The sequence below is a fragment of the Candida parapsilosis genome, contig 005809, assembly GCF_000182765.1.
Source record: "Candida parapsilosis strain CDC317 annotated contig 005809".
Lineage (NCBI taxonomy): Eukaryota > Fungi > Ascomycota > Pichiomycetes > Serinales > Debaryomycetaceae > Lodderomyces > Lodderomyces parapsilosis.
This window is the reverse complement of record NW_023503281.1, coordinates 739,319-764,889: the sequence shown is the minus strand read 5'-3', so window position 1 is coordinate 764,889 and position 25,571 is coordinate 739,319. Positions and strand designations below refer to the sequence as shown.

Genomic DNA, 25,571 nt, shown 5'->3' with positions numbered 1-25,571 from the left:
TTGATTATACACGGTTATACTCAACGAGTTTTGTTATGTTGTAATGGTTGTTCCTCTTTCTTTACCTCCAGTGCTACCAAGTTATTTGTTGCACTAAAACAAACTTGATTGGGAGAAGGAAAAAAAATCACGTTGATTACATATCTGACCTCATCAATCTTCTACTTGGGTTCAACGATTTCAGAGAAATGGGTTACATACAAAGATTCATACACAGTGTAACACGCACGCAACTAGAGACCGCAAAGGTATGTTGAAGCTTAGCTGTGGATCTTGCTCTTCCAGGGACAGGATCTTTTTTCCAAATCCTATGTTTTTACTAACATGTGTCCAGTTTGGGTTCTACTTACTTTCCCCAATCTTAGTTATGTACTATGTTGGTTTAGATACAGACAAAAAGTTTAATTTGCCGGGGTTTTGGCCTGACCCTGCAACTTTGAACCAAATACCAAAGGAACCACATGAAATTCAGGCGGAAGTTGCAAGAATAAGGAAAGCAAGGGCGGAGAAAAGGGCTAGATTGGAGGCCAAAGCAAGGGAGTTGGGTATAACGGAGGATGATGTTGAGGAGGAAAAGTAGGGTGGCCAAGGTATGCAAGAGCTGGGTCGTGAATATTGTTGGCTCAGAGAGACATAGCAAAGCGTAAGAAAACACCCATTAGCAGAGGATGAGTGTCTTGTATTTAGCAGAAGTGAACTACAGGAAAATCGCGTTTCATTCATCATGATTTGTATATAGAATGACGGGAGTTGTATAATCTCGTGAAAATTAATAAACAAAGGATCAATTACAATGTTTGTACAATTAGTTTTGACCTGATCTGGATTGTATGATTTTCAAGTTATAATTGAGATCATCAATGGTGGATTGCGACAAGTTTATCGAATTGAGTGACGAATAGTTTGTTAGTTTCAATATCGATTGCACTATATCATTATCCACTTGGGAGCTCGAAGTAAAAGCTTGTGCCTGTGATGGTTGTTGTTGTTCATTTTGATTATCATATAGGTTTATGTTGGGACTATTTATGAGTCCATTTTCAAAAAGTGGGTCGATATTACTGTGATGTTGTGAATGTGTAGGCACGACAAGCGGTGTTTGCCTCTTTCTGTTCCAGCTTTCTAGTGGATCCAACTTGTGTTTCTCATTACCCAGCGTCTCAAATGGAAAGCTAGGTGCATGGGGATTATTTGTCGTGACGCCATTAGCGTCTTGATTAAATGCATTGCTCGAGTCCAAAGGAGCTTTTGGGTCATAATTTGCTCTCATTGTAGTGGAGTCCACTTTCATCATGGCATTGCTAGTATCAGCATCACTAGAAATGGCTTTGTTGAATAGAATATTACTAGCGTCTTTGAGATCGTTTTCACTTATAGACCATCGCGATGCACCACTTTCATTTAACTCTGCTTCACCATTGTCCGAATCAATGTCACGATTTTCCTCGTCATCGGTTTGTCCCTCATCTTCAACTGACTCCAGTAAGCAACTACCAATAATCTCCTCAATTGAGGCATAACTCAAGGTGATTTTCCCTCGTTCGTTGACCAACCCTACTAACTCCTCAAGTTCCCAAGGTATAACCACGTTTAATTGGCTCATAATCTTTTCCAACTGCTTAATACTCCTTGTCTCATCAAAATAAAGGAGCTGTTTATTGAAGTTCCTGAAAATTCCTTTTGCCACATCTCTGGTCTTTGAACTGGCCCAATCTTGGTCAGGGTTCATGGGCAACAATCTAGTCTTTTTCCATGATCGAAATATACGTTCAGGTGACACCATAGACCACGCTTTAGTTACCCATTCAATGACTTGAATCATGGGAATGTGATAGTCTTGTTCCGCCAATACTTCGAGTGCAGGGGATGTATTGGTAATATTATAATTGTAACCCAAGGAAGAAGCAGTGGAGCATGACTTTCGATGCGACTTGGCTACCACTGACTTGTGATGTTGCAATTTAATCATCGCAGTATACTGCTGAATGCGATAAAGTACCTTGAACTCCTCTATAATACCAAAATTCATCGGCAAATAGTCAAACTTGACAGAGCCATATGAAGTGTTGTATAAGTTTTTATGGCACGTTTCATTCTTCAAATACACAAGCTTAATATTCTCAAATTTGATGTTGATCAATCGATGACTTGAACAATCATCTAGAATAATCAAAATTTTTCTTTGTGGAGTCAAGCTGTGAATCTTGTGATCAATTGATAATATGTAATTTTGAAACATCAGTGAAGTAACCCACTTGTTGGTGTTTGCCTTGTAAGTTATATTATACAATTGCGTAATCTTGTTCATCAAATTGTGTTGAGAGGTGACATCACTATGTACTGCTTGTAAACTAGCAAACGAGCTTTTTGAAACGTCAAATTTGTCGTATTTTCCAACAATCAACGGTGATAGTTTTTCCAGGCCGTCGATGTTACATCCTAATAAAGCAGTGAGTGAATATTCATTCGATGTATGCGATTGTTGTAACCCTTTATCAACTGAGCTAACGTCAAAAATCTGATCCAAAGGAAGCGAGTAAAACAATTGAAACTCATCAATAACAAATATATCTTGAGGTGAGTAATCATTTTGTTGAATCATGTCGCTCAAGTACTTTTTCAACTCCACTTTTTCGTCCAACATCCAAACCTTGTTTAATTTATAGCCAGCATTTTTTTGTATGTCTTCTTCATTCCCTGTTATGTTTATATTTAACTTTTTCATAAAATGGGCACACCACTTGTGATTAAACACTCCATTTCCAGTTTTCTCCAGTTTGGATAATCTTGTCCATATAGCGTGTGCTGTCAGTTGTATAATAGGGGTCGTTATCGGAATGCCTTCCCATGTTGCTTGGGTAATCCACTCGGTCAAGATCTTACGCAACAAGGGGTTGGTTTGCTTTCTTCGACGCACTAGCTTGAATTCGTCTTCCTTTGACGCGATAAGATCATTCTTTGAGCTCAATATTCGTGAAATTGTAGTTTGAGACGGTGGCTTTTCCACTCCGTATTCATGCATGGCCCAGGTTGCAAGATCAGACTGTTTCATTTGGGGATTTGATTCTGCTTTGAGGCATATTTCAATCTTTTGTTTGATGGTGAAACCCATGGTAAGACAAAAGGTATAGAGAGAGCTCTTGACAATGACGCTTTGTAAAGCAGCCTCGATAACTGGCAAAGGACCGGGGTGTGAGTCGGCCAGATATGCAAGGGAAGCGGGTCTTGTGAAAAATTGACTCTCAAAATTTCTCCTTTAATTTTTATGCTTTTGTGGGCTACAAAAACAATAATATGCGCTTACAAGGGAAACAGAGTAAATATCAACAATACACTTGAAACAAACACTACAAATCTAGTTAATCCTTCTTTGCATACTCATGAAGGAAATCCACAACTTTCTTGAAAACCAACTTAAACAACTCGTCGTTTTCCACAAACAAACTGTGTCTTCCTGCATCAATTCTATCAAATACCTTGTTCATGTTTGATGGTAACAATGGGAAAAATTCCTCACTTCCCTTAATATCATTGATATAATCGTGAGTTCCGTGTACAATCAATAATGCAATATTGGTATCGAATTTCTTTGAATACTCTGGATCTAACAAATCCTTACCCCTCTTAAACATATCATTAAACTGAGCAAAGGAACCGATCAACTTTTTGTCATGCTGTCTGATGTAGTTTTGCCATCTTTCATTTGATGTAATGTAATCATAATTCAATTTCGAATCTAACTTGAAATTTGGTAAAATTTTAGAAACATATGGCAATGCCAATCTGGAGACAATATTTGGCTGTGTTTTGGGATGCAACTTAATCAATGGCCCACAAGCAACGATTGCCTTGATTGCATCCTTGTGTTTACCTCTAATACCATAATTCAAGATGATCCCCCCACCCATTGAATGTCCCATCAATATATATTTTTCCTCGGGATCAGTACGTGCGTCCAAGCTGCGCTTGAGGAAAAAATCCAAATCATCAAAGGTGTAGAACTCATTTGTGCCACCCAAGTCATTTGGTGATGTTTCACCAGAACCCCTTTGGTCAAAGAAAAACACCTCATAACCGTTTTGCGACAAATTATCAAAGAATTCAGTATAAACTGGTGCACTTTCCATAAATCCGTGAACATAAAAGATCTTTCCCTTGTACTCAACATTGGAGGGGACTTTCCATGTGGTGGTTAAAAAGTTGGCGTTGTTGTATTCAACAAACTCGGTGATTGGTTTGCCAAGAGCAGCGTATGGAATAGGGACCTTTTCAGGCATGATTAATGAGAAGGACGATGTTGTTTTGAAGCTGTAGTTATTATGGACAATAAAATAGATGTGGCCACATCAAAACCTCCTTCATTTTATCTTTTTTTTTTTGAGGAGAAATATGTAAATCCGTTCCCTATCTCCGTAATTTACTGTGGAGTAAGTTTTCGAGTAGCTTGTGACTTTTGTTCGTGGTGGGACTCGAGAAATAGATGATACGAGTTGCAATAATTTACTGAATGGTATGAGATGTTTCAGTCAATGGAAGTCAAGACCAGGATAAGCAATGCCAAGCAATCTGTCCCCCTTGAAATAGATGAATGAGAATATATGCTGCGAGTTGTTCGTATTCCCAATGTGGGTCACTTCTCCCTCTGTATGTATTCCCTGATTCATGTGATATCACTCAATACCATAATCGCGCTACTCAAATGTACCCCTGCTTCCTACACATACGTTCCTTACTTATCGTCTACCTATCGCTGTGACAGGTTCTTGTGTCGTGAATCTGAAACTGCGTCATTCCAATTTACACGACATTGCTACTTTTTGGAACAGAGAACAACTTTAAATGACTCTATGACGTGGGCGGCGCGACTCCAAAACAATTCCACAAACGTTACAGGGACCTATTAACGTACGTCCAACTCACCAATCAAAAACTATTATACTAGGAGCTCTTTTGGGTTATAAACTTCATCTTTTAATAGTCACCAAATATGAGCGCAACTGAAGCTGATTTGAGAGCTGATAGTTCAGTACCATCGGCTACCCCATTTACAAAACAAGGTGGAACTCACCATGGTTTGGCACAAAGGCGAGCTGAACATCATCAACAGCAACAACAAAACCTGCAAGAGTCTACCAGCCAACTGTCATCAAATGATCTGTCACATGAGAGGAACATTATACCGCCATTGGTGGATCCAAAGATACCATTACCGTCGAAAGAATTGAATGATACATCTGATCCGGTAGATTCGCCACCAGCAAACCACTCCTCATCCAAATCGCGATCCAAAACGACATCAGAGTATGATCCATTTGCTGGTTTGTCGTTCCATGTTGGGGTAGCTGAAAACAAGAATACCACCTACAGGTCTAAAATGGAGGATGTGCACACATATATAGCAAATTTCGCTGAACGTGTTGATTGGGGATACTTTGCTATTTTTGATGGACATGCAGGTAAAGAAAGTGCACGGTGGTGTGGCAATAATTTACACACCTTACTTGAACAAGAAATCGATTTGGAGTTGCAAGATCAAAATAACACTCTTCAACATGCGAATAAAGCAGACTCCACACCAGACCAGCTAAATCTGCAACCTTCTTCTCAAGTGGATGCGTCGCAGGGTAACGTGACTACCGCAACGAACTGTTCTACCTCAAGTATACCGTTAAAAGGAAGAGTAGACATGAAAGACCATTTGTACAAGGCTTTTGTCAAGGCAGATGAAATCATTGAAAAGAATGGTCAGGGGAATTCAGGTTGTACAGCTGCAGTGGCGGTACTTCGTTGGGAGAGTGAATCAGAGGATGACTGTATGGTGGATACAAATAATACCGGGAAACAATCCAATGGCAAGTCAAAGTCGTTTGATTTTGTGCCCACCAAAAACCACAAGAGGATGCTTTATACTTCCAATGTTGGGGACTCTAGGATAGTTTTAAGTCGAAAGGGAAGAGCTTATCGGTTGTCCTATGATCATAAAGCTTCCGATCATAATGAGTCCACAAGAGTTGAAAACGCTGGTGGGTTAATATTGAAGAATCGTGTGAATGGAGTCCTAGCAGTGACAAGATCATTAGGTGATTCTTATATGAAGGATTTGGTGTTGGGAAAACCATTCACTACCTCAACCCAAATAATCAAGGATGATGAGTTTATGATAATTGCATGTGATGGAGTATGGGACGTGATTAGTGATGCCAAAGCTTGCAAAATTGTTGCTGACTGCTTCAAAAATGGCATGGATGCACAAGAAGCTGCTAAAAAGTTGTGCCAAATGGCAATCAATGATGGAACAACTGACAATATCACTTGCATGGTGGTTAAATTCCGCCATTTTGAGTAAAATAATTTGTGTAGAGTAAATAAGTATTTGCTTCAATTCATATTATTTTGTTGATTTTTTTTTTCTATTAAGAATCTTGTTGAAATGTTATATATTATTTTATGTTTTTACATACGAAATATGAGCCGCATGGTTCTTTTCTATTTAGCAAATCGCTATAGTGTTTGGTCCAGGACCTAATTATAGGTTGCACAAACAGAACTGTGTGATTGTTATTTAGTAACTGTAGAAAAGGGCTTTAGTCCGATTTCTGTTTGAACACTACCTAATAAAGATATTAAGGCTGCAAAATACAAATAATATGAATACACGGCTTTTCTCACTTATAACCACCGCTACCAAATAAATTTCTCGCACTAAAAAGAGTGCGAGGCAGTATCTCTACGCTGAAGTGTGGTTAACTAGTGGTATAGAGGGTGAATGTGGTAGGCCAGGGCAGTGAATACCTATTACATCCAATCAAGTATGGTTTACGCTCGGCCATTTTGCACGCATAAAGGGTAGTATCCGACTAACAATCTCCCTTGCAACGAATGGGGTCGTACGTTTGAGGTATAATTGCCACCAGCCACAGAACAAAGTGCCCCCAATGATTATGTACTGCTTAAAATTAGACAACACAAACACTCCTTTTTTTTTCGCGGCAGAAATCGCGCATATCTGAACACAAAACTCAATACTTTCGCAACCCACGGCAGAAACAGCGCAACAGATGATGCATTACTATATATGACGCTGATCTCCCCCTTTTTCAAAGAGGTAAATTTCTCAACTATATCTCACCAAAATGCACACCTTACACATTAAGTTGAGCAATGTACACTGCCAGGAGTGTCAAGCAACTATACAAAAGATTATATCACGGTTTTACAAACCACTCCAAATTGAAAACAACGCAGTATCTGGGCTGAGTATTCATGAATTGTCTCAAAAGGAAGTGTTTTTCCATTTAAAAGACGCAGAAGTATCGTTATACGGGCTCGTCAAATTTCAACACCACTTGAAAAAATTGATTAAACAATTGGAGAAAGCAGGTTTTGGGGTTGTAAATTGGGTTATCATTGAGGAAAACGGCAAGAGGTGTTCATCTCAAGATGCCCCTCGTAATGCCGAAGCAGGTCGTGGAAATATTTCTTACCATGACGGACTCTTTGATATGTGGGGAACTTTTGAAAAATACCTGGCATCCAAATCAGCCAAGAAACATTTAAAGTATTGCACAGTTTGCCGAAATATCAAGGCAAGTGAAGCGAAAGAAACCAACGACTCTTCATCCGTTGAAACAAAAGTTGAAGTGTCTCACCCGGAATACAGAGCATCCTTTGCGATTACAGGGATGACATGCTCATCCTGTGTTCACACAGTAGAGGATGCACTCGGCGGACTACTCAAAGAAAACAAAGACTCAGCTGCCGTGAATGAGCCTAATTTTTCTGTAAACTTGCTTCAGCAATCGGTGGTAGTGATAATCAAGAATAAACAATTGATCAATCAGATAATTGATCGTGTAAACGATTCAGGATTTGAATGCAAGCTTATTGAAGTGTTACCAGTTCATCGTTCAATAAACACAAGAATCACTGCTCTTATTAAAGACATGACATGTTCTGCATGTGCAAACTCAATCGAAGCTGCAGTAAAGAATTTGCCATTCATTTTAGACAGTGGTATCAATGTTGTGACAAAGAATGCCCAATTTGTTCTTGAGGATGACGCACGTCATGGGAACTTGCAAAAGTTGAAAGACACGGTGGAGGATTGTGGATTCGGTTTCGAAATTATCACCAGTGAAAAGATCAACTTCACCTCAGCAAAACAAAAGCCAAGAACAATCAATATTAAAGTGGAGGGAATGTTTTGTAATCATTGTCCTGAAGTTATTATGAACTATTTAATGCATTATGGTGACGCTGTTGTGGTTCATGACCCCATCAGTTTAAAGCATCCAGTCATTAATTTTACATACATCCCGAGTACTGATGTGACTGCTCGCCAAATTATTATGGATTTGAATCATTTGAGAGACAATGGAACTGGCGGATACATCATTGACGAAAATGGGTCATTCAGTTGCGAGTTGGTGAAACCAGTCTCCGTTGAAGAGCATATACGGAAGTTGACAAGAAGTGAAGTGATGAATCTTGCTTTGCGTTTGATTTTAGCTACAGTTTTTGCCATACCTACATTTATTCTTGGAATAGTTGCAATGTCTCTACTCTCAAAAGATCATCCACTCAGAATCTGGGTAGAGCAGCCAATTTGGGTTGGTAATGCTTCTCGAGCTAGCTGGATATTGCTTATATTGTCAACACCGGTGTATTTTTTTGCAGCAGATACATTTCACCGTAAAGCTTTTAAAGAGATCAAATCTTTATGGCTTCACAAAAGCTCATTCAAAAGCAGGTTGCTAAAGTTTGGCTCCATGAACTTGTTAATGAGCTTAGGAACAACAGTTGCGTACTTTGCTAGTATTGCGTTGTTAGTATTGAGTGCACAACAAAATGCCAAAACTCAAATGGGATTTCACACAACGTATTTTGACTCAGTTGTCTTTTTAACCTTCTTTTTATTAATTGGAAAGTTATTGCAAAGTTATTCAAAAAGCAAAACTGCTGACGCAATATCAAAATTGGCAACATTGAAACAAAATACAGCAGTTATAGTGGATGAGGTTGACGGGCGTTTTGAGAATGATCAAGTTGTAGATATAGAGTTGTTGGAGATTGGAGATTACATCAAAATTGGTTCTGGTGAGTCGCCACCGGTTGATTGTGTCATAATCGATGGTGAATCAAATTTCGATGAAAGTGCATTAACAGGTGAGTCGACACCGGTGAAACATTTCGAAGGACAACAGGTTTTCTCTGGAACAGTCAACATTGGAAGTCGCTCTATTATTGCTAAAGTGATCAGTTTGGAGGGAGATTCCTTATTGAGTAAAATCATCAACACCGTGAGAAATGGACAGCTAAAGAAAGCTCCAATGGAAAGGACTGCCGATCTCATCACTGGTTATTTTGTACCTATTATAATTGCTATAGCAGTAACTACGTGGATAATTTGGCTCAGTTTAGGTCATTCGGGTGCCTTGCCTCAGAGCTACCTTGACATTGACATTGGGGGGTGGACAGTGTGGTCATTGGAATTTGCAATCGCTGTATTTGTTGTTGCATGTCCTTGTGGTATTGGTTTAGCTGCGCCAACAGCACTCTTTGTTGGCTCTGGGTTAGCAGCCAAGTATGGAATATTGGCTAGAGGTGGTGGTGCAGCCTTTCAAGATGGGGCCACAACCAATATTGTGTGCTTTGACAAAACGGGAACTTTGACAAGAGGGGAATTAACTGTAACCAACTATTCACTTATTGAAAAGAGTTCAATCTTGATGCAATTTTCTTTACAAATTGCAAGAGATTTGGAGGTTGCATCGTCACATCCTTTGGCAAAGGCAATTAGGCAATTTACTGAAAAGTTGAGTGGTGACAAAGGTATTTCTTTAGTTGCAAACAAAATTCCTCAAGTTGAAACAGTCAGTGGTCGTGGTTTGAAGGGTGCAATTGTTTTGGACAATAATGATGATATTAGTGATTGGAGCAAATATCATCCTGTCGAAGCCATACTAGGCAACGAGAGACTTTTCCAGGAATATAATGTTGTAATCAATAACAAACAGAAGAAGCTTTTGACCAAATGGAAGACAGAATGTAAGTCAGTGGTGTTGGTAGGTTTGAAATGTCCAACCTTGTTCAACGATGATTTGTTTCATTTAATATTCATGATGGCTGCGAGGGACCAAATTAGACCGGAAACCAAAAAAGTGATTGAATACTTCAACTCCAAAAAAATCGAGACCTGGATGATTACTGGTGATAACTCCCTCACTGCAAATGCAATAGCAAACGAAATCGGGATAACCAATGTTGTTAGTGAAGTACTTCCAGACGAGAAGGAGGCTCAAATCAAGCGTATTCGACAATTGAAGCAAAATAAAAGCAGCCAATCTAAATGCGTGATTGCCATGGTGGGAGATGGCATAAATGATGCTCCAGCACTTGCTGCAGCTGATGTTGGCATAGCCCTTAGTTCTGGTGCGGACCTTGCCGTCACTTCGAGTGATTTCATTTTGTTGAACAAGATGCACCCTTTGATAAGTCTGGTGACCTTGTTTGACTTATCCCGAGTGGTGTTTCGTCGGGTCAAGTTTAATTTTGCGTGGAGTTTGGTTTACAATATGATTGGGTTACCCATTGCTGCTGGTGTGATTTATCCGTACAAGAATTCTCGATTGGATCCTGTTTGGGCAAGTGCTGCAATGGCGTTGAGTTCAATTAGTGTTGTGTTGAGCAGTTTGGCATTAAGATTTTACAGACCAAAATTGGATGCTAAGAACTTTGATTTAAACGAAGATGGCGAGGTCTTGCCTGAAGAAGAGTAGTTGTTTTATTTTATGATTTCACATAATACATAAATTACTATTCATTATATTGTAGACAAGACTCAAACGTCAACAGATTTGATAGTGTTGGTCATTCTTATAGTCACAAGTGTGTCCAAAGTAGTAGAGGACCTCCACTTCGTCTTCATCTTCTTCATCAACATCATTGAACTCTTTCCTTGATCGTTTTCCAGGATTGTTCGCGTGCCCTTCATATTATACACCCTTCAAATACCACCTCTTCTGTAAGTGAGTAATGACTGAGTAGTTTTCGTTCTTGTGATTGCAACTCCTTCTTGTAGACACCACTCTTTGGTTTTCTTGTTTAATGACAATACGTGCTTATCCATATATACTGCAAAAGCAATTAACAACGGTTCGATCTTATTGTATATTTCATCAAAACCTAGCTCTATTTGGGGAGTTATCCCTTGAATCCTTAGAGGATAGTAGATGGTTTAATGAGTTGCAAGTAATTGGGAACAAACTGTCGACGTGTGATCATCTCTGAATCGGTCTTTGTCTGCAATTTTCAGCGAAATTTCACCTTGATACGGAACAACTTCACAGTCCATGGCTTTGAAATGTGTTTTCAGCGCCTCTCTCATCATGATGAAAAGGAGTGAGTATGATATTTCTCTATTATTAAAAAGCATTTGTATTTGAAGTTTACCATTGAAGCATGTTAGTGGGTGGTACTCCAAAACGTGGTGAAGCAATTCAAACATTTCGCCTGGAGCAGCACGCTTTTAATGATCTAATAACCATGGTGTTGCAAATGGAAATTGAATACGCAGATGGTGGTAGTGAATTAAGGGGTCAACATAATACAGGGATGGAAAAAAAAGGTGTGGATATATTGCACTAAATTACGTAATTGTGTAAATGATCATGTGACATACATAAACTATTTTAATCCTTAAGAAAGCTTGTATCCAATCTAACTTTATGTCCAAGCCACATTGCATGATCAGTATGATCTTTAAGATCGCCCTGGCTTGTTCTAGGATGAATCAAAACAGATAATTTTGCATGGTTCAATTGAAAAAATGGAACAAGCTTAGCAAACAATTCTGGCTTCTTGAAATCTAATTCCCACATGTTCAAAGTGTGGGGTCCAATTGGCGTATCATGAAATTTGTAGACTCGAATGTCACCAGCTTCAATCTCAGGAGAGAAAGTTTTCAACACCTTTTCTCTGAGATCGTAAGCCAATTGTCTCTCCACCTTGTTGTTGTTGTTCCAGTAAGTGTGAATATCGTAGGAACGGATGTCTCCGTAAAATGACATTGCTTGATGATGATGGGTAACACAAGTAGGCAAAGATCTTCCTTATGGAAAGTTTTGTTTCTTTTATATGACGCGATTTTAGAAACAACATCTTAGTCAGCATGTTAACTCGGATGACTAAACCTATCTTACCAAAAACCCAAACAATTTTTCTGCTCGAATCTACGAAAAATAGGCTCGGTTGCTACACATATGAAATATATGAGGTGATTCCCTTGCTCTTACAAAAAGAAATGTGTTGCGGACACCTTAACGGGCTTGAAACGCTGCTCAAAATTGGGTATCTCCCACTTTTCTTGATAACAGGTAATATTTCTTATCATATTACTCAAACTACTTACTTTGGTTACTCTATTTTTGTGTATTGTTTACGTTTTTCAAAGGCTAAAACATAGTTTGATTGATTTACTTTTAGAATAAGTAATATGTCAAAGGATGATAAGAAGAACTCAGAGAAGTGGGGATTCTACAATGTTTTCGGATACACATAGATTTGGTTTTATAGCAATCATTGTAGTTCAATATCCTCTGTAGCTATGTGTTGCATTCCTCTGTGATAACTTTGATAAACAACCGATAAAACCAAGCCAAGAATGCTCCCCACAAGGTTAAACAATATGTCCTTTGGATCAAACACTCGTTTTTTGTTGACAACGTGTTGTAGAAACTCCAGTCCGATACCGCCACATAAGGTGCACACCAGGAATGTAAGGTACGTTACTTGTCTTATTGACCTCATGCGGAAAATAAAAAAAAATTCTGTAGTGAGGATGAAAAAAGTGGCAAAATGAAGTAACTTATCGTGCTTGAAAGTGAGCAGCAGGGAGAATCCCAAAAATCCTGCTCCAATCAAGGAAAGAATGAATACTATTGATTGGTTAGTATACTGTAGACTCATTTGGGAGTGCATTGCAACGTACCTGAAAGCACAGGGTATCTAATGGTAATCATTGGAGAAACAAAGATGAACTTTACAGTGGTTAAATTTCAAGCGCGGAAACAAGGTATCTATAAAGTTAGATTCAGTGCAACCTCTGTCGTGTTAAAGCATTTCATTACTACGGTACTAGTATTTGAGATGATACTTGATTTATAATTCAAAATGATATACATTTACTATTTCGGATGATACTAAATCCTACAAACTCTTCTCTAAAATCTTCCTCTGCCACCACCCCTACTTCCACCACGACCGCCAAAACCTCCTCTGCTGCCGCCGCGACCACCAAAACCTCCTCTGGCACCACCTCCACGACCACCGAATCCACCTCTACTTCCACCACGACCACTAAAGCCTCCTCTGCTTCCACCACGACCGCCAAATCCTCCTCTGCTTCCACCACGACCGCCTCGACCACCTCCAACGCCTCCAGCACCAGCCTTCCTCTTTGGCTTTGGTCCTATCGATGGTGGTTTAGGTAAAAATCTCTCCAATGGTAAAAGCTTATCTGGTCCAATATAAAACTTATCTCCTTCCTTAAATGATTCAGCTTTGACTCCCTCAGATGGTTTTATCGTGAAAAAAACTTCGTTCAATGGTCCTAGTATTTCGTCCACTTTACCAACTTGTGTCTTGTTTTCCAAGTAAATTGGGGCATTGAAGTAGGGTATTTTGACATTGATTGAGCGACATACTATATCTCCCTCACATGATTGCATAAAAGATCCCATTTCCAATACTGTATCTGGGGGACCTTGCTGGAAATTTGGTCTTACACCAGCTCCACCACGGCCGCCTCTAAAGCCGCCTCTACCTCTATTCATTGCTTGATTGTAAAACTAAGATAATGGAGCTCTTCTCATCATAGAAAGAAAAAACCGAAAAAAAAGAGAAAAATAATGGGAAGAACTCGCTACCACAATTTATTACGTAAGCGCGTACGTAATTGTTCAACCGACGTCAAAGCGAAATAAAACCCGAGACTCGAATTGTATTCCTAGACTTGCCAATAAACCATGAGCACCTCACATCGTATGTACCACCTGGACTTGCTTGATTTATAGAATCGCTACTGACACAGTATATAGCTACGCCCACTTTCAAAGTTGGCCTCACGCAGGAGGAAAAATTGCTATACACTCAGATTTTCAAGTCATTAGATCCTGAAAATACCGGTATTATCACCGGTGAAAAAGCACGCACCACGTTTGAGAAATCGAACTTGCCTCCAGCAATATTGGGGGAAATTTGGCAACTTGCTGATCAAAACAACTTGGGCTTTTTAAACCAGTTTGGGTTTTGCTATGCCATGAGATTGATTGGGTATACACAAGCAGGACACCACCCAGTACCAGGTTTGGCTGACACACCTGGTCCTTTGCCAAAGTTTGTTGATTTACAATTGTCTCAGTTACAACCACAATCAACCAGCAATTCGTATTTGTCAAGTCAACCAAACAATGCCATTCCTGGATCTGCCACTCCACAGGAATCAATCTCTCCTGTTAGTGCACCTGATTATCAAAAGTTTTCTCAATTATTTGCTAAAACAGTGGGATCTGTTCAAGGTGAATTGAGTGGAGTGCAGGCCAAAGACATTTTCTTGAAAGCAAGATTACCTACTTCTACATTGGGTCAAATTTGGAGCTTGGTCGATAGAAACAATTTAGGTGCCTTGCATGTGGGCGAATTTGTGATTGCAATGCATTTGGTGCAAGGAGTTTTGAGTGGTCGTATTAAGCAATTACCACCATATCTTCCTGATACTGTCTGGAAATCGGTTGAAAATGGTGGTGCAATTTCGTCCCCACCGCCTCAGTCACCATATGGACAATCATCTCGTCAAGCATCTGTTAGCTCTCAACAAACTGCAATTAGACATCCACCTGTTGATGAAGTGGATGGTGAATGGGCAATAACTTCTGTCATGAAAGCCCAATATGACTCGATTTTCAACAACCTTGACAAAGAGCACGTCGGCCACTTGAATCCAGACCAGGTTGCTTCATTCTTGATGACATCCAAATTAGACCAACAAGATTTGGCCACTATTTGGGATTTGGCAGATATTCAAAACACTGGTCTTTTCACAAAATTGGAATTTTCAATTGCCTTGTTTTTGGTGAATAGAAAGACTAGTGGAAAAAACTTGCCTAATGTAATTCCAGACAGCTTGATCACTTCAATCAAGAGTGTTGGGTCCAAGCCTTCTGAGGCTCCACCACCAGCTCGAGTCAAATCCGCAATGGACGATTTAGTTGATGTATTTGGAAGTCCATCTCCACAACCAGCTGCGTCTCCTCAACCAGCTACATCTGCACAACCAGCTGCAACTTTGCAACAAAGAGTATCATCAAGTGACTTGTCCCACTCGACAAAGCCTCGCTTGACTAGTACTTTCAAACCAACCTCATCTTTCGGTCAATCTTTGATGAATCAGCAACAACCTAAGCAAGAGGAGGAAAAGAAGGAGGGGCTTGTTCGTGGCCAGTCTTCACCTCTCACTGCTCACGCCTCCCCTGTGCCTACTCTGGCTTTGCCCATCCCCCCTCAAGCATCATCTGTCCCTGCTCAATCATCACCTCAAAAACATGTTAACTACGATGCCTTGCGCACTGTTGCTCCTCCACCACCACCGCCAGCTGCGAGAAGTGGCGTTAACAGCAACAATGATTTATTAGCCGATCCCGAGCACTCGGCACAATTATCTCAAGCAACATCAGATTTGGCAAATATCGGAAACCAAATCAACTCTCTCAGAAGCAACACGAAAAACTTGGACGAAAAAAAGTCCAAAGCTGAACAAGAGCTTCAAAAATTGTTGGCGGCAAAGGCAGAGTTTGAAGATAAGCTTAAGTCGTTGAAAGGTTCCTATGATATCGAGGTAAAGCAATATGCTGAAATTGAAGAGCAGGTTGGGAGGGTAAAAGACGAGACTGAGGCATTGAGATCCGAAGTTTCTTTGTTGACAGCTACAAAAAACGATCTTTCCAACAAATTGCAGCTGCAACAAGAACAATTGCAGGAAAAAAACCATGAAAGTCAATTACTCAAAGAACAAATTAGTGAGTTGAACAAGGGGACGACTGAACTCCAGGAGCAATTAGGAATCGCATCGAATGAATTTGAAAAGTTGAGCAGCAACGTTGAGGTGAGCAGGGCTCAAACCCAAGTTCTTCTTTCCAAGAACGAGGAATTGAGGAGTCAGATTACTTCGAGGGAGGAAGAGAATAAAAGGATTGTGGCCGAATTGGACAGAGAAGAAAAGAGAAGGGTTGAAGAGGAGGAGAAGCAAAGATTGTTGACTAAGGAACATGAAGATTTGAAAAAGACTGTTGTTGCTGTTTCTAGGGGTGCGACCGCTAATATTGGTGTTGGTGCTGGTGTTGCGGCAGGAGCTGTTAGTGCTGTTAGTGCTGGTGTTGCTTCCGAACTGGAAAAAGACAAAGAAGATGCGGTGGACGAAGAGAATGACGCTTCAGCTACATCCCCTAGTGCCTTAGAAGGTAAAGGTAGTGGATCCTCCTCGTTCGAAATGGTGGAAGGTAGAGCAGCACCTGAGGAGTTCCCCTCTATCAAAGAACTTGATTACCAAGAGAGTGAATCAGACGAAGAGCCACACTTTGACGATGCTGTCGACAATTTCAAACAACCCACCCAACGTGGAAAAGAGGAAGCTGCATTTGATGAAGACATTTTCAATGATCTTCAGCCAGCAACTGAAGATGTTGATGAGAATTTCAATTTGGAGCCTGCCCAAGTGGACAATGAAGATACAACCGAGTTTGAGAAATCCGATGATGCAAACAAGGATGAGTGGGAACAATTATTTGCAGGATTTGGAAATAGTTAGAATCGTTGCGTTTGATTAGTTTGTAATTTTTTTTGTGTAATGTTTCTGTGTAATTTGCAAAAACCTTCTTCATAGAGAGAGATACTTTAGTTCCATCTTGATGCCCTCAATGAACAGATCCCCTCACCACTTTTGCTTTACATTAAGAAGATTCAAGCATGGTTCGATCGATTATCTTACGAAATCTATCCTGGAAGTGACTGAGTTACCACGATATTCAGTTACAACGTTACAAACACCATCATCCAATAACAGAGCCCATGATTTACGCAAAAAAATAATCAATCCCAACATCCTCAACGACATATTTTCAGACATCCCTACTAAAGACGACATTGCTAAATCACAACGGTTCTTCAACAACTTAAAAGTGGAGTTGGACTGGACACTAGCAGATTACGATGAGATACCGGATGTCAAGTACAAAAGATTAAAGTCAATGGCAACTAATGAGCATGCTTCCAAACGCACATTTGGAATAAAGCCAGAATTGTTGAAGCCTTTGCCAGAAGTGCTTTTAATGGGACGTACCAATGCTGGGAAATCCTCCTTGATAAATAACTTGTTGATTCCAAAAAAGAGTCTAACGAGGCAGGAGCAGTTGGCTTATGTTTCTTCCAAAGCTGGCTTTACAAAGACTTTAAATTGTTTTAGGCTTTCTAATCAACTACGATTGGTTGATAGTCCTGGTTATGGTAGAGGTGGTATTGAAACACAAGGAAAAATGGTTCTCAGTTACATCAACAATCGGAGCCAATTGAAACAGGTATTGCTTTTAATAAGCTCTACAGAGGGCATTGCCGATGAAGATTTGGAGTTGACACATTACTTGCTCGACAGAGATGTACCTCTCTACATTGTTTTCACCAAAGTAGATGAGTTATTGAAGAAGCACTTCAAAAGGGATTTGTTTAAAAGGGACAATGCCGAAGCGCTTATCAAAAATACAAACCAGAGGATTGTAGAGCTTTATGCCAAGTTGATTGATGATTCGGAACTCCAAGATGGTCCAAACGCTCCCAAGTTCATGTTCAACAATGCACAAACCAACAATATATTGACGGAGTTTGCGGGTATAAAAACAATCAGATATAACATACTCAAAAGTTGTAGTGTATAGCGCGTTAAAGCCTTGTAAGCAATTTTAGAACAAAAAAAATAAAATTACATTTTGTTGTTATTTCGACATCTTACAATCACCACCATTATGCCCAATTTAGACCCCTCACAACAAGAGCGGCCTGAGTCTGACGGTGTCATGGACTCCACAACCAACTCGGTACAAGACAATGTACCATTGTCGAGAGAACTGCCTGATATCAGACAGTTGTACAGATCGATATCAGGAGAATCACACAACCACAATTCTAAACGACCTAACCACAAGAGCCCAGCATACTCTCGTCAAAATTCGTCTCATATCATTTCAAATCCAATGAGTTTTTTCCACCGATGGGGTGAAGATCCACAAGAGTCAAGGTACAGCTCAGACGAAGAAGAGGCAGCTGACAATGAAGAAGGCATGACATCAGATAATCAGCCTGGAAGCAATAGAGTCAACCAGGATGAGCCAATCTCACCTCAATCACGTCGCTCTTCAGCTATTCAAAACTTTTCCAAATTCGTCAGGCCAAACCGTGAGTCTGAACCAAGAAGAAAGAGAAAAGACAAGAATCATCGGCCAGAATCTCAGATGGAGGACCAGAATGATTCCTATACAGAAACAGAGAAAAGAGCACAATTGCTTGTGAACTCATTTGTTGTCAATGTGCCATCTCTAGGTGTTATGGCGTCATGTTTGTTTGTGGACGAAGGTGGGATAGCCAGAGCACCTTTGCTATTTTCTTTATTAGGATTCCAATTTTCTGATCTTTCGTCGAATGAAAATACCAAGAATAGACTTTATCGTATTGATTTGGAATACGGTGTTGGTGATAAAAGTATGAAGTGGAGCATTGAGAGAACAATCACCGATATATTTTACTTGCACACGCGTTGTAAACTTGACAATTGGCGATCGGTTTTTGGTAACAAAACCAAGTTGCCTAAATTTCCTGTTCCTTCTATAAAGGACCGAAGGAAAAAGACAAAGTTGCTAGATACTTCTTCGCAGATGCAACCTGATGGTGGCGGCGCAGACAACCAATCGTTAATAAGTGCACAGTCGGGTCTTTCGAGAATGAGACTGCGATTGGAAAGCTTGGCATCCATTGTATCTCCCGTTCATGGACAGAGGGAAAGTGACTCGGAAAACTTGAGGCTTCATCAAAGGAATATCGAATACATGAAGCAATTAGATAATTATTTGAAAGAGCTCATCAAATACGTTGCTTTGACTCCTTTATCCAATTTAGTGTTTATGTTTTTTGAAATTTCGCCAATTTCTTCGTTGTTAAACTATGAAGGTTCATTTCAAGGAAAACAAGGGTCAATTCACATCAGCTCATCAGCTAAAAAGCAAGGATGGAGAGTTGGGCATTTCAAAGCCAATGACTTGAAAGGAATGTATGATCGACGAACTGAAAAATGGATGTTGGTCAGAAACAGCTATGTGGTTTATGTTTCCGACATAAATTCAACAACACCCTTGGATGTGTTTTTGGTTGACTCAAATTTCAAGATTCACTCCAAGAGCAATATAGTCAAAGACGATGACGACAATGTCAATTTTGATGAAAATGAAGCTGACAAGAATGTGCGTCACCACACCAAGCTCTTTCCGCATTTGAAAATTGTTTTGGAAAATAGGGAGCGAAAATTGGTGGTTAATCCCAAGTCCTCAAGAGATCACAAAGCTTGGTTAGAATCTTTCCGTCGAATGCAACATAGCACTGAATGGGGAATGAAACATCGATTTGATTCTTTTGCTCCAATTAGACAAAATTGTTTTGCTCAATGGTTTGTCGATGGAAGAGATTACTTTTGGGCAGTATCTGCAGCTATGGAGATGGCTAAGGAGACTATATACATTCATGACTGGTGGTTATCTCCAGAACTTTACTTAAGAAGACCGGCATTGGGTAACCAGCAGTACCGAATTGACAGGTTGTTACAAAGAAAGGCAAAAGAGGGTGTTAAAATTTTTGTCATTGTGTACCGGAATGTCGGAACAACTGTTGCCACTGACTCTTTATACACAAAGCACTCATTATTGTGGCTCAACGAAGAAAACATTCATGTTATAAGATCACCCAATCAGCTCTTACAAAACACCTTTTTCTGGGCCCATCATGAAAAATTATGCATCGTAGATCTGACTTATGCATTTTTGGGAGGCATAGATTTATGTTATGGTCGATACGATACAGCTGACCATGTTCTAACTGATGATTCACCCGAAGACTTTGAACAATTTGGAATAGATGATCACGCCACCGCAGCCGATTTAGAAAATTTTCAGGTTTTCATGGGTAAAGATTATTCCAATCCTAGAGTCAAAGATTTCTTTGATTTGGACAAGCCTTACAAATCCATGTATAATAGAAAAATTATTCCAAGGATGCCTTGGCATGATATCCATATGATGACTTATGGGAAAACTGCAAGAGATTTGTCACGACATTTTGTCCAACGATGGAATTATTTGATTAGACAAAAAAGACCCAGTAGGCTTACACCGTTGTTGTTACCACCACCAGATTTCACAGATGAGGAAGCTCGAAATGCGGGATATAGCGGCACTTGTGAGGTTCAACTATTACGATCTTCAGGAAAATGGTCTTTGGGTCTTGAAGAGCACGAGCAAAGTATTCAAAATGCCTACTTGAAATTGATAGAGACTTCGGAACATTTCGTTTACATTGAAAATCAATTTTTTGTAACATCATGTTTCATTGATGGCGTTGAAATAAAGAATAGAATTGGTGATGCCTTAGTTGAAAGGATAATTCGCGCACACCAAGAGGGTCTCACTTGGAAAGCAATAATCGTCATTCCTTTGATGCCAGGTTTTGAAGCTCAAGTTGATGAAGCAGAAGGATCATCAGTTCGGGTAATCATGCAATGTCAATTTATGTCCATATCCAGAGGTGAGACTTCAATCTTTGCTAAGTTGAGGAAAAAGGGCATCAATCCCGATGATTATATTCAATTCTTTTCCTTACGAAAGTGGGGTAGAATAGGTCTACAACGAACCTTAGTCACCGAACAACTATATATTCATGCCAAATGCATGATTGTGGATGATCGATCAGTCATAATTGGTAGTGCCAACATTAATGAAAGGTCTATGCGTGGAGTGAGAGATTCTGAAGTTGCTGCAGTCGTAAGGGACACAGAAATGATTTCAACTCATATGAATGGTGAGCCCTATAAGGCTGCCAGATTTGCTCACACATTGAGGATGAGATTGATGAGGGAACACCTTGGCGTCAGTATTGATATCCTAGATGCCGTCGAAAGGCGCTTCAAGAGGTTCGAGGAATATGCTAAATCTGAAGATGGGTTGAAATTCGCCACTAACAAGTTCAGCAAAAAAAGCTATTCAGTTAACTCAGCCATGGTTGAAATAGCCTCGAGGGATGTGTTGAATGAGAAGGAAGGTACCAGAAGATGGAAAGATCACATCAATCTTTCAAAGTTAGATGAGACCGTAGCTGAGGTTGATTATGCGGAAGAGATTGAGGATGCACCAAAACCCTTGGACCTACCAACAATGTTCAACTATAGGACCGGTCCAAAGGAGGCTAATATAGGGGTCCGTGACAAGAAGAAGAAGTCTTATGATAATCGTGTGCAACACAATGAGCAACATAAGGCAGACGTTCGGGGCTACGGTATAGACAAGTATCAGTCGGAATTTGCTAAAAGTGCTCGCTTATCGAGTAGCAAGTTCTTAAAAGAGAAATCGCTTGAGGTAATGGAGTCTGATTTGCCAAAAACCAACTTTGTACCCCTGTATGAGGACGTTCTTGATTTCTTGAATTGCGATGACGAACATGTTGCAGCCAATGATGATGAGGAATCTGAGCATCTCATCAACGAAAGAAATGAAGAAAGATGGCTCTTGTTGAAAAAGGTTTCGTATTTGCAAAGAGTTGCAGCCAATGAAATGAAGTACGTTACCATTGAAAATAAGAAACGTGCTGATGCTGGAATGCTGCCATTAAAGGCTTCAACTGATGCGAACGGAACTCTTACTGAAGCCAACGAGTCGACCACTGAGGACAACTCAAATACCGAGGAGGCAATTAGAAGTGGTTTCCAGGCCGATTCTCCTGTTTCATGCAGCGACCAAGAAATCAAAGACATCCTTGAGACTATCTCTTCTCCAGATGCTGATTGTGCCAACTCATTCATTGACCCTTATGGGTTCGAGGATCCATTGAGTCCTGAGTTTTACGAGCTATTATGGTATGAAATAGCGAGAAAAAACACTGATATTTTCCGTATGGTGTTTCACTGCCAACCTGATGATGCAGTTGCTCGGTGGTCTGATTATACAAATTTTGCTAAATTGCAGAGCAAGTTTATGAAGGGTCAATTGTCTGACAAAGAGGCGGTTTCTACATCAAAACCAGAGACGAGTGAACTAAGTGATGACATCCTTCGCCTCGGGAACGATTTTAAGCAATCCGTGGATGATTTAGAGGAAGATATGGGAGTTTTGGGAAGAGTACCTCCAGAAAAGAAAGAGCTTGGCAAGTCTGCTGAACATGAGGGCAAGAGACGTCACAAGTTGACCAGAAAATTTAGCTCTGTTCCGGATAAAGAAGGGAAGAGGAACCAACCCGAAGACCAAGATGCATTTGTTGATAACAATGATGTGCCAGAGCTGGATGAAAACGACTTTCACAATGACCTTGGACAAGACACCACTGATGAATCACCAACTCACACAGCGACCAGAAAAGAAAATGGAACTTCAAAAACGCACGAGAAGTACCGCAAGAATAGAGCTACTAATTTTGCAACTCGTAGACGGATGTTGTCTGGAGAGTTGGTTTACGACAAGGAAGCCGCTGAAAAATTGTTGAGTAATATCAAAGGGCATTTGGTTCTATTCCCCACCCAATGGCTTGATGTTGAGTTGGAAAATAACAATTGGTTCTACAACACAGATAGAATTCCTCCAATGGAAATTTATGATTAGCTATTATAGATTAATTGAATCCTCTTGTGTGTCCTTGTTTTGTCTAAACCAACCTCTTGTCGCAATTTTTCCATCCCACGGTTAGCGGAAAAAAGAAGCAAAGTCAAAGAAAAAAAATTGTATTCCTTTTGCATCGTCAGATACTGTGTTCAGCACAGTGAAGAACTCAATTCAACAACGCTTTCAACATCTCGTCTCCTACGATGATATTGCAACTACTTTCCTACGCAGGATTGGTTATAGGTTTCCTATTTCTAGTGCTATCGATTGCTTCAGGGTTGTATTACATATCAGAGCTTGTTGAAGAACATACGGAACCTACAAAACGATTTTTAAAAAAGCTCATATATTCTATTATAGTGATATTCATATTGCTCGTGCTTTTTGACTCGTTCCCAATCAAGTTATCTGCGTTTTCGGTATTCACATACTATGTCTACTTGCAAAACTTGAAGAAATTTCCCTATGTTGAATTGACGAGTCCAATTTTCCTATTGAGCATTGTTTTAGTTATAGCAAATCACTTTCTTTGGTTTAACCACTTCCACAACCCATACATCCCTCCATTGGAAGTGAGATTGCAACCTGATTATAAAGCCCCAAGGATACCAGAATTTGCCGAGATTTGTTCTTTTTTCGGATTGTTAATCTGGTTTGTCCCCTTTGCATTGTTTGTGAGTTTGAGTGCTCATGATAACTTGTTACCCCATCATCAAGTGAATGTGCAAGATGATGGAAAGAAGAAAAAGAATGGATTGGCCAAGGTTGTTGTGGCTAACCTTAGAGAATACATTTACGCCATTAGTAGACGGTTTGGCTATGAATTGGATCCCAATCACCAATCGATAATCTATTGATATATATATATATATATTCAACTTTCTAAAAACTTCTTTACCGGTTTCCCGATATCGTTAAGGCTCAACAAAAACGTGTCATGACCGTAGTTGCTTATATCGTTTCCTAGTTCGAAATATTCAATCTTACCAGTTGTATTGTTTTCATTCTCTTTCAAGACATTTGCGATTTCTCGCTGCTGCCAAACTGGGAAGAGAATATCTGACTCAACACCGATCACCAACACATCTTTGTTTGCCAATCTCTTTTGCATCCCCCTTTTTAGATCCTCTAAAGATTCCTCAACACTAAACTTGGATGTGGTTTTTTTCTCTTGGTACGGCTCCTTTGGAACAACATCATATTCCTTTGGCACTCCTGAAGCTGACTTGTACCTTTTTTCACTTCTTTGTCTCTCCTCTATTGCTCTTGATCTGGTATTTTCACCTAAATCAAACAAATCCATTGCTTTGGAAACATACAACCAAGAGTTTGCATCATATTCTAAACAAAACTTTTCCCCCGCATGATCCAAATAGGTTTCAACTAAAAAGTCAGGACACAAGGCTGGAGGTCTTGCGTCATCAGCTCTTGCTCTGCCAAATCTATATTCCCATTCAGGGCCAGACCTGTACGTTACTGTTGCAATTTCTCTTGCCAACTTCATACCCACATGAGGTGGTATCTTGTCATAATAAAATCCTCGGTTCCAATTGGGATCACTCATTAAAACTTGTCTTTGTGTGTGTCTCAAAGCTATAGAGTATGGATGGGAGCGAGCACAGCCGCTAATACTAATGATTTTCCCAACTTCGTCGGGAAACTCCCAAGCATATGCCAAACTTTGCATTCCACCCATTGAAGCCCCTACGGATGCATGCACCTTTGACACACCAAACTCGTCACGCACTACCTCCCTTTGCGCTCTTACCATGTCGTTCACAGAAAGAATCGGAAATCGTGTTGCATATCTTTGATTATTTGCGGGATCAATTGAGGAAGGGCCCGTAGATCCATAACAACCCCCAAGAACGTTTGTGCACACCACAAAAAACTTGTCAGTATCGATAAACTCCCCTGGCCCAATAAAGTTCTCCCACCATCCTGGCTTGGTATTGTGGGGTTGTGATTTTGCATGACTCGAGGCTGAGAGACCTGTGTGTATCAATATCAAGTTAGATTTGTCCTCGTTGAGTTTTCCCCAAGTTTCGTACGCAATTTCATACTCAGGCAAATGTCCTCCATAATCTAAGAATATTGGTTTTCTAGACTTGTAAGTTTGAAACCCAGTTCGAACAAACCCATAACTTGGTTCTGGACCAGACTTTAAACTTGAAGAAATATTTGACAGATTAAAGACACCGCGTGACAACTCCTCTGTCTTTTTTTCCCGCTTATCCAAACATGGGAACGATAGTTGGGGATTGGATGCGCTTGAGTCTTGTGCTCGTGATGAAAATAATCTCGCCCTCCTTAGATTTTTTGGTGGTTGCAAAACCCGTGACTTAGATAGCAATTGTAAAGTTGTGGATGATTTAGGCATTAAAAAGACTGTTTGTGCTCTTTTGGGTCACCTTAATTGTAGTGGGCAGTGTATTTGTAGCGGGTTTGAGGATTCTCTATTGGTTGCTTATTAATCGAATGGTTTGTATCATTGCTATTCGGGAATTTGAAAAATTGATTTCGATGCGCAGATGTAAAGATAACACAAGAAAGCGTGCACATTGGCAACAACTCAATTTAAGATTTTAATTTTTTTTTTTGTTTGTAGTAGGGCCCTTT

The 25,571-nt window shown here is 40.0% G+C and overlaps 13 protein-coding genes across 13 annotated transcripts; 7 read left to right on the top strand and 6 right to left on the bottom strand. All coding sequences in view use genetic code 12, as the record gives it.

Moving 5' to 3' along the window:
- Positions 1–188: 188 nt before the first annotated feature.
- On the top strand, positions 189–580 carry PET100 (Pet100p; the record flags this gene model as incomplete). The annotated part of the gene is made up of 2 exons (XM_036809248.1): positions 189–248; positions 335–580. The coding sequence occupies 2 exons, from the start codon at positions 189–191 to the stop codon at positions 578–580; spliced, it is 306 nt and encodes a 101-aa protein (XP_036665903.1).
- Positions 581–805: 225 nt separating this feature from the next.
- On the bottom strand, positions 806–3,112 carry PDC2 (Pdc2p; the record flags this gene model as incomplete). Its single annotated transcript, XM_036809247.1, has 1 exon — positions 806–3,112. One exon carries the CDS (start codon positions 3,110–3,112, stop codon positions 806–808), a length of 2,307 nt encoding a protein of 768 aa, XP_036665902.1.
- Positions 3,113–3,359: 247 nt separating this feature from the next.
- CPAR2_203740 (acylglycerol lipase) lies at positions 3,360–4,277 on the bottom strand (the record flags this gene model as incomplete). The annotated part of the gene is made up of 1 exon (XM_036809245.1): positions 3,360–4,277. One exon carries the CDS (start codon positions 4,275–4,277, stop codon positions 3,360–3,362), a length of 918 nt encoding a protein of 305 aa, XP_036665901.1.
- A 710-nt stretch (positions 4,278–4,987) lies between these two features.
- Positions 4,988–6,346, top strand: PTC1 (type 2C protein phosphatase; the record flags this gene model as incomplete). Its single annotated transcript, XM_036809244.1, has 1 exon — positions 4,988–6,346. The coding sequence occupies one exon, from the start codon at positions 4,988–4,990 to the stop codon at positions 6,344–6,346; it is 1,359 nt and encodes a 452-aa protein (XP_036665900.1).
- A 787-nt stretch (positions 6,347–7,133) lies between these two features.
- CRP1 (Crp1p) lies at positions 7,134–10,778 on the top strand (the record flags this gene model as incomplete). The annotated part of the gene is made up of 1 exon (XM_036809243.1): positions 7,134–10,778. The coding sequence occupies one exon, from the start codon at positions 7,134–7,136 to the stop codon at positions 10,776–10,778; it is 3,645 nt and encodes a 1,214-aa protein (XP_036665899.1).
- Positions 10,779–11,690: 912 nt separating this feature from the next.
- On the bottom strand, positions 11,691–12,068 carry CPAR2_203710 (uncharacterized protein; the record flags this gene model as incomplete). Its single annotated transcript, XM_036809242.1, has 1 exon — positions 11,691–12,068. The coding sequence occupies one exon, from the start codon at positions 12,066–12,068 to the stop codon at positions 11,691–11,693; it is 378 nt and encodes a 125-aa protein (XP_036665898.1).
- Positions 12,069–12,576: 508 nt separating this feature from the next.
- CPAR2_203700 (uncharacterized protein) lies at positions 12,577–13,019 on the bottom strand (the record flags this gene model as incomplete). Its single annotated transcript, XM_036809241.1, has 2 exons — positions 12,577–12,935; positions 12,989–13,019. 2 exons carry the CDS (start codon positions 13,017–13,019, stop codon positions 12,577–12,579), a joined length of 390 nt encoding a protein of 129 aa, XP_036665897.1.
- Positions 13,020–13,220: 201 nt separating this feature from the next.
- GAR1 (H/ACA snoRNP pseudouridylase subunit) lies at positions 13,221–13,832 on the bottom strand (the record flags this gene model as incomplete). Its single annotated transcript, XM_036809240.1, has 1 exon — positions 13,221–13,832. The coding sequence occupies one exon, from the start codon at positions 13,830–13,832 to the stop codon at positions 13,221–13,223; it is 612 nt and encodes a 203-aa protein (XP_036665896.1).
- Positions 13,833–14,024: 192 nt separating this feature from the next.
- CTA3 (Cta3p) lies at positions 14,025–16,861 on the top strand (the record flags this gene model as incomplete). Its single annotated transcript, XM_036809239.1, has 2 exons — positions 14,025–14,040; positions 14,097–16,861. 2 exons carry the CDS (start codon positions 14,025–14,027, stop codon positions 16,859–16,861), a joined length of 2,781 nt encoding a protein of 926 aa, XP_036665895.1.
- A 109-nt stretch (positions 16,862–16,970) lies between these two features.
- CPAR2_203670 (uncharacterized protein) lies at positions 16,971–17,981 on the top strand (the record flags this gene model as incomplete). Its single annotated transcript, XM_036809238.1, has 1 exon — positions 16,971–17,981. The coding sequence occupies one exon, from the start codon at positions 16,971–16,973 to the stop codon at positions 17,979–17,981; it is 1,011 nt and encodes a 336-aa protein (XP_036665894.1).
- Positions 17,982–18,068: 87 nt separating this feature from the next.
- On the top strand, positions 18,069–22,952 carry PLD1 (phospholipase D; the record flags this gene model as incomplete). Its single annotated transcript, XM_036809237.1, has 1 exon — positions 18,069–22,952. The coding sequence occupies one exon, from the start codon at positions 18,069–18,071 to the stop codon at positions 22,950–22,952; it is 4,884 nt and encodes a 1,627-aa protein (XP_036665893.1).
- Positions 22,953–23,155: 203 nt separating this feature from the next.
- Positions 23,156–23,809, top strand: CPAR2_203650 (uncharacterized protein; the record flags this gene model as incomplete). The annotated part of the gene is made up of 1 exon (XM_036809236.1): positions 23,156–23,809. The coding sequence occupies one exon, from the start codon at positions 23,156–23,158 to the stop codon at positions 23,807–23,809; it is 654 nt and encodes a 217-aa protein (XP_036665892.1).
- Positions 23,810–23,826: 17 nt separating this feature from the next.
- On the bottom strand, positions 23,827–25,332 carry CPAR2_203640 (uncharacterized protein; the record flags this gene model as incomplete). Its single annotated transcript, XM_036809234.1, has 1 exon — positions 23,827–25,332. The coding sequence occupies one exon, from the start codon at positions 25,330–25,332 to the stop codon at positions 23,827–23,829; it is 1,506 nt and encodes a 501-aa protein (XP_036665891.1).
- Positions 25,333–25,571: the final 239 nt, after the last annotated feature.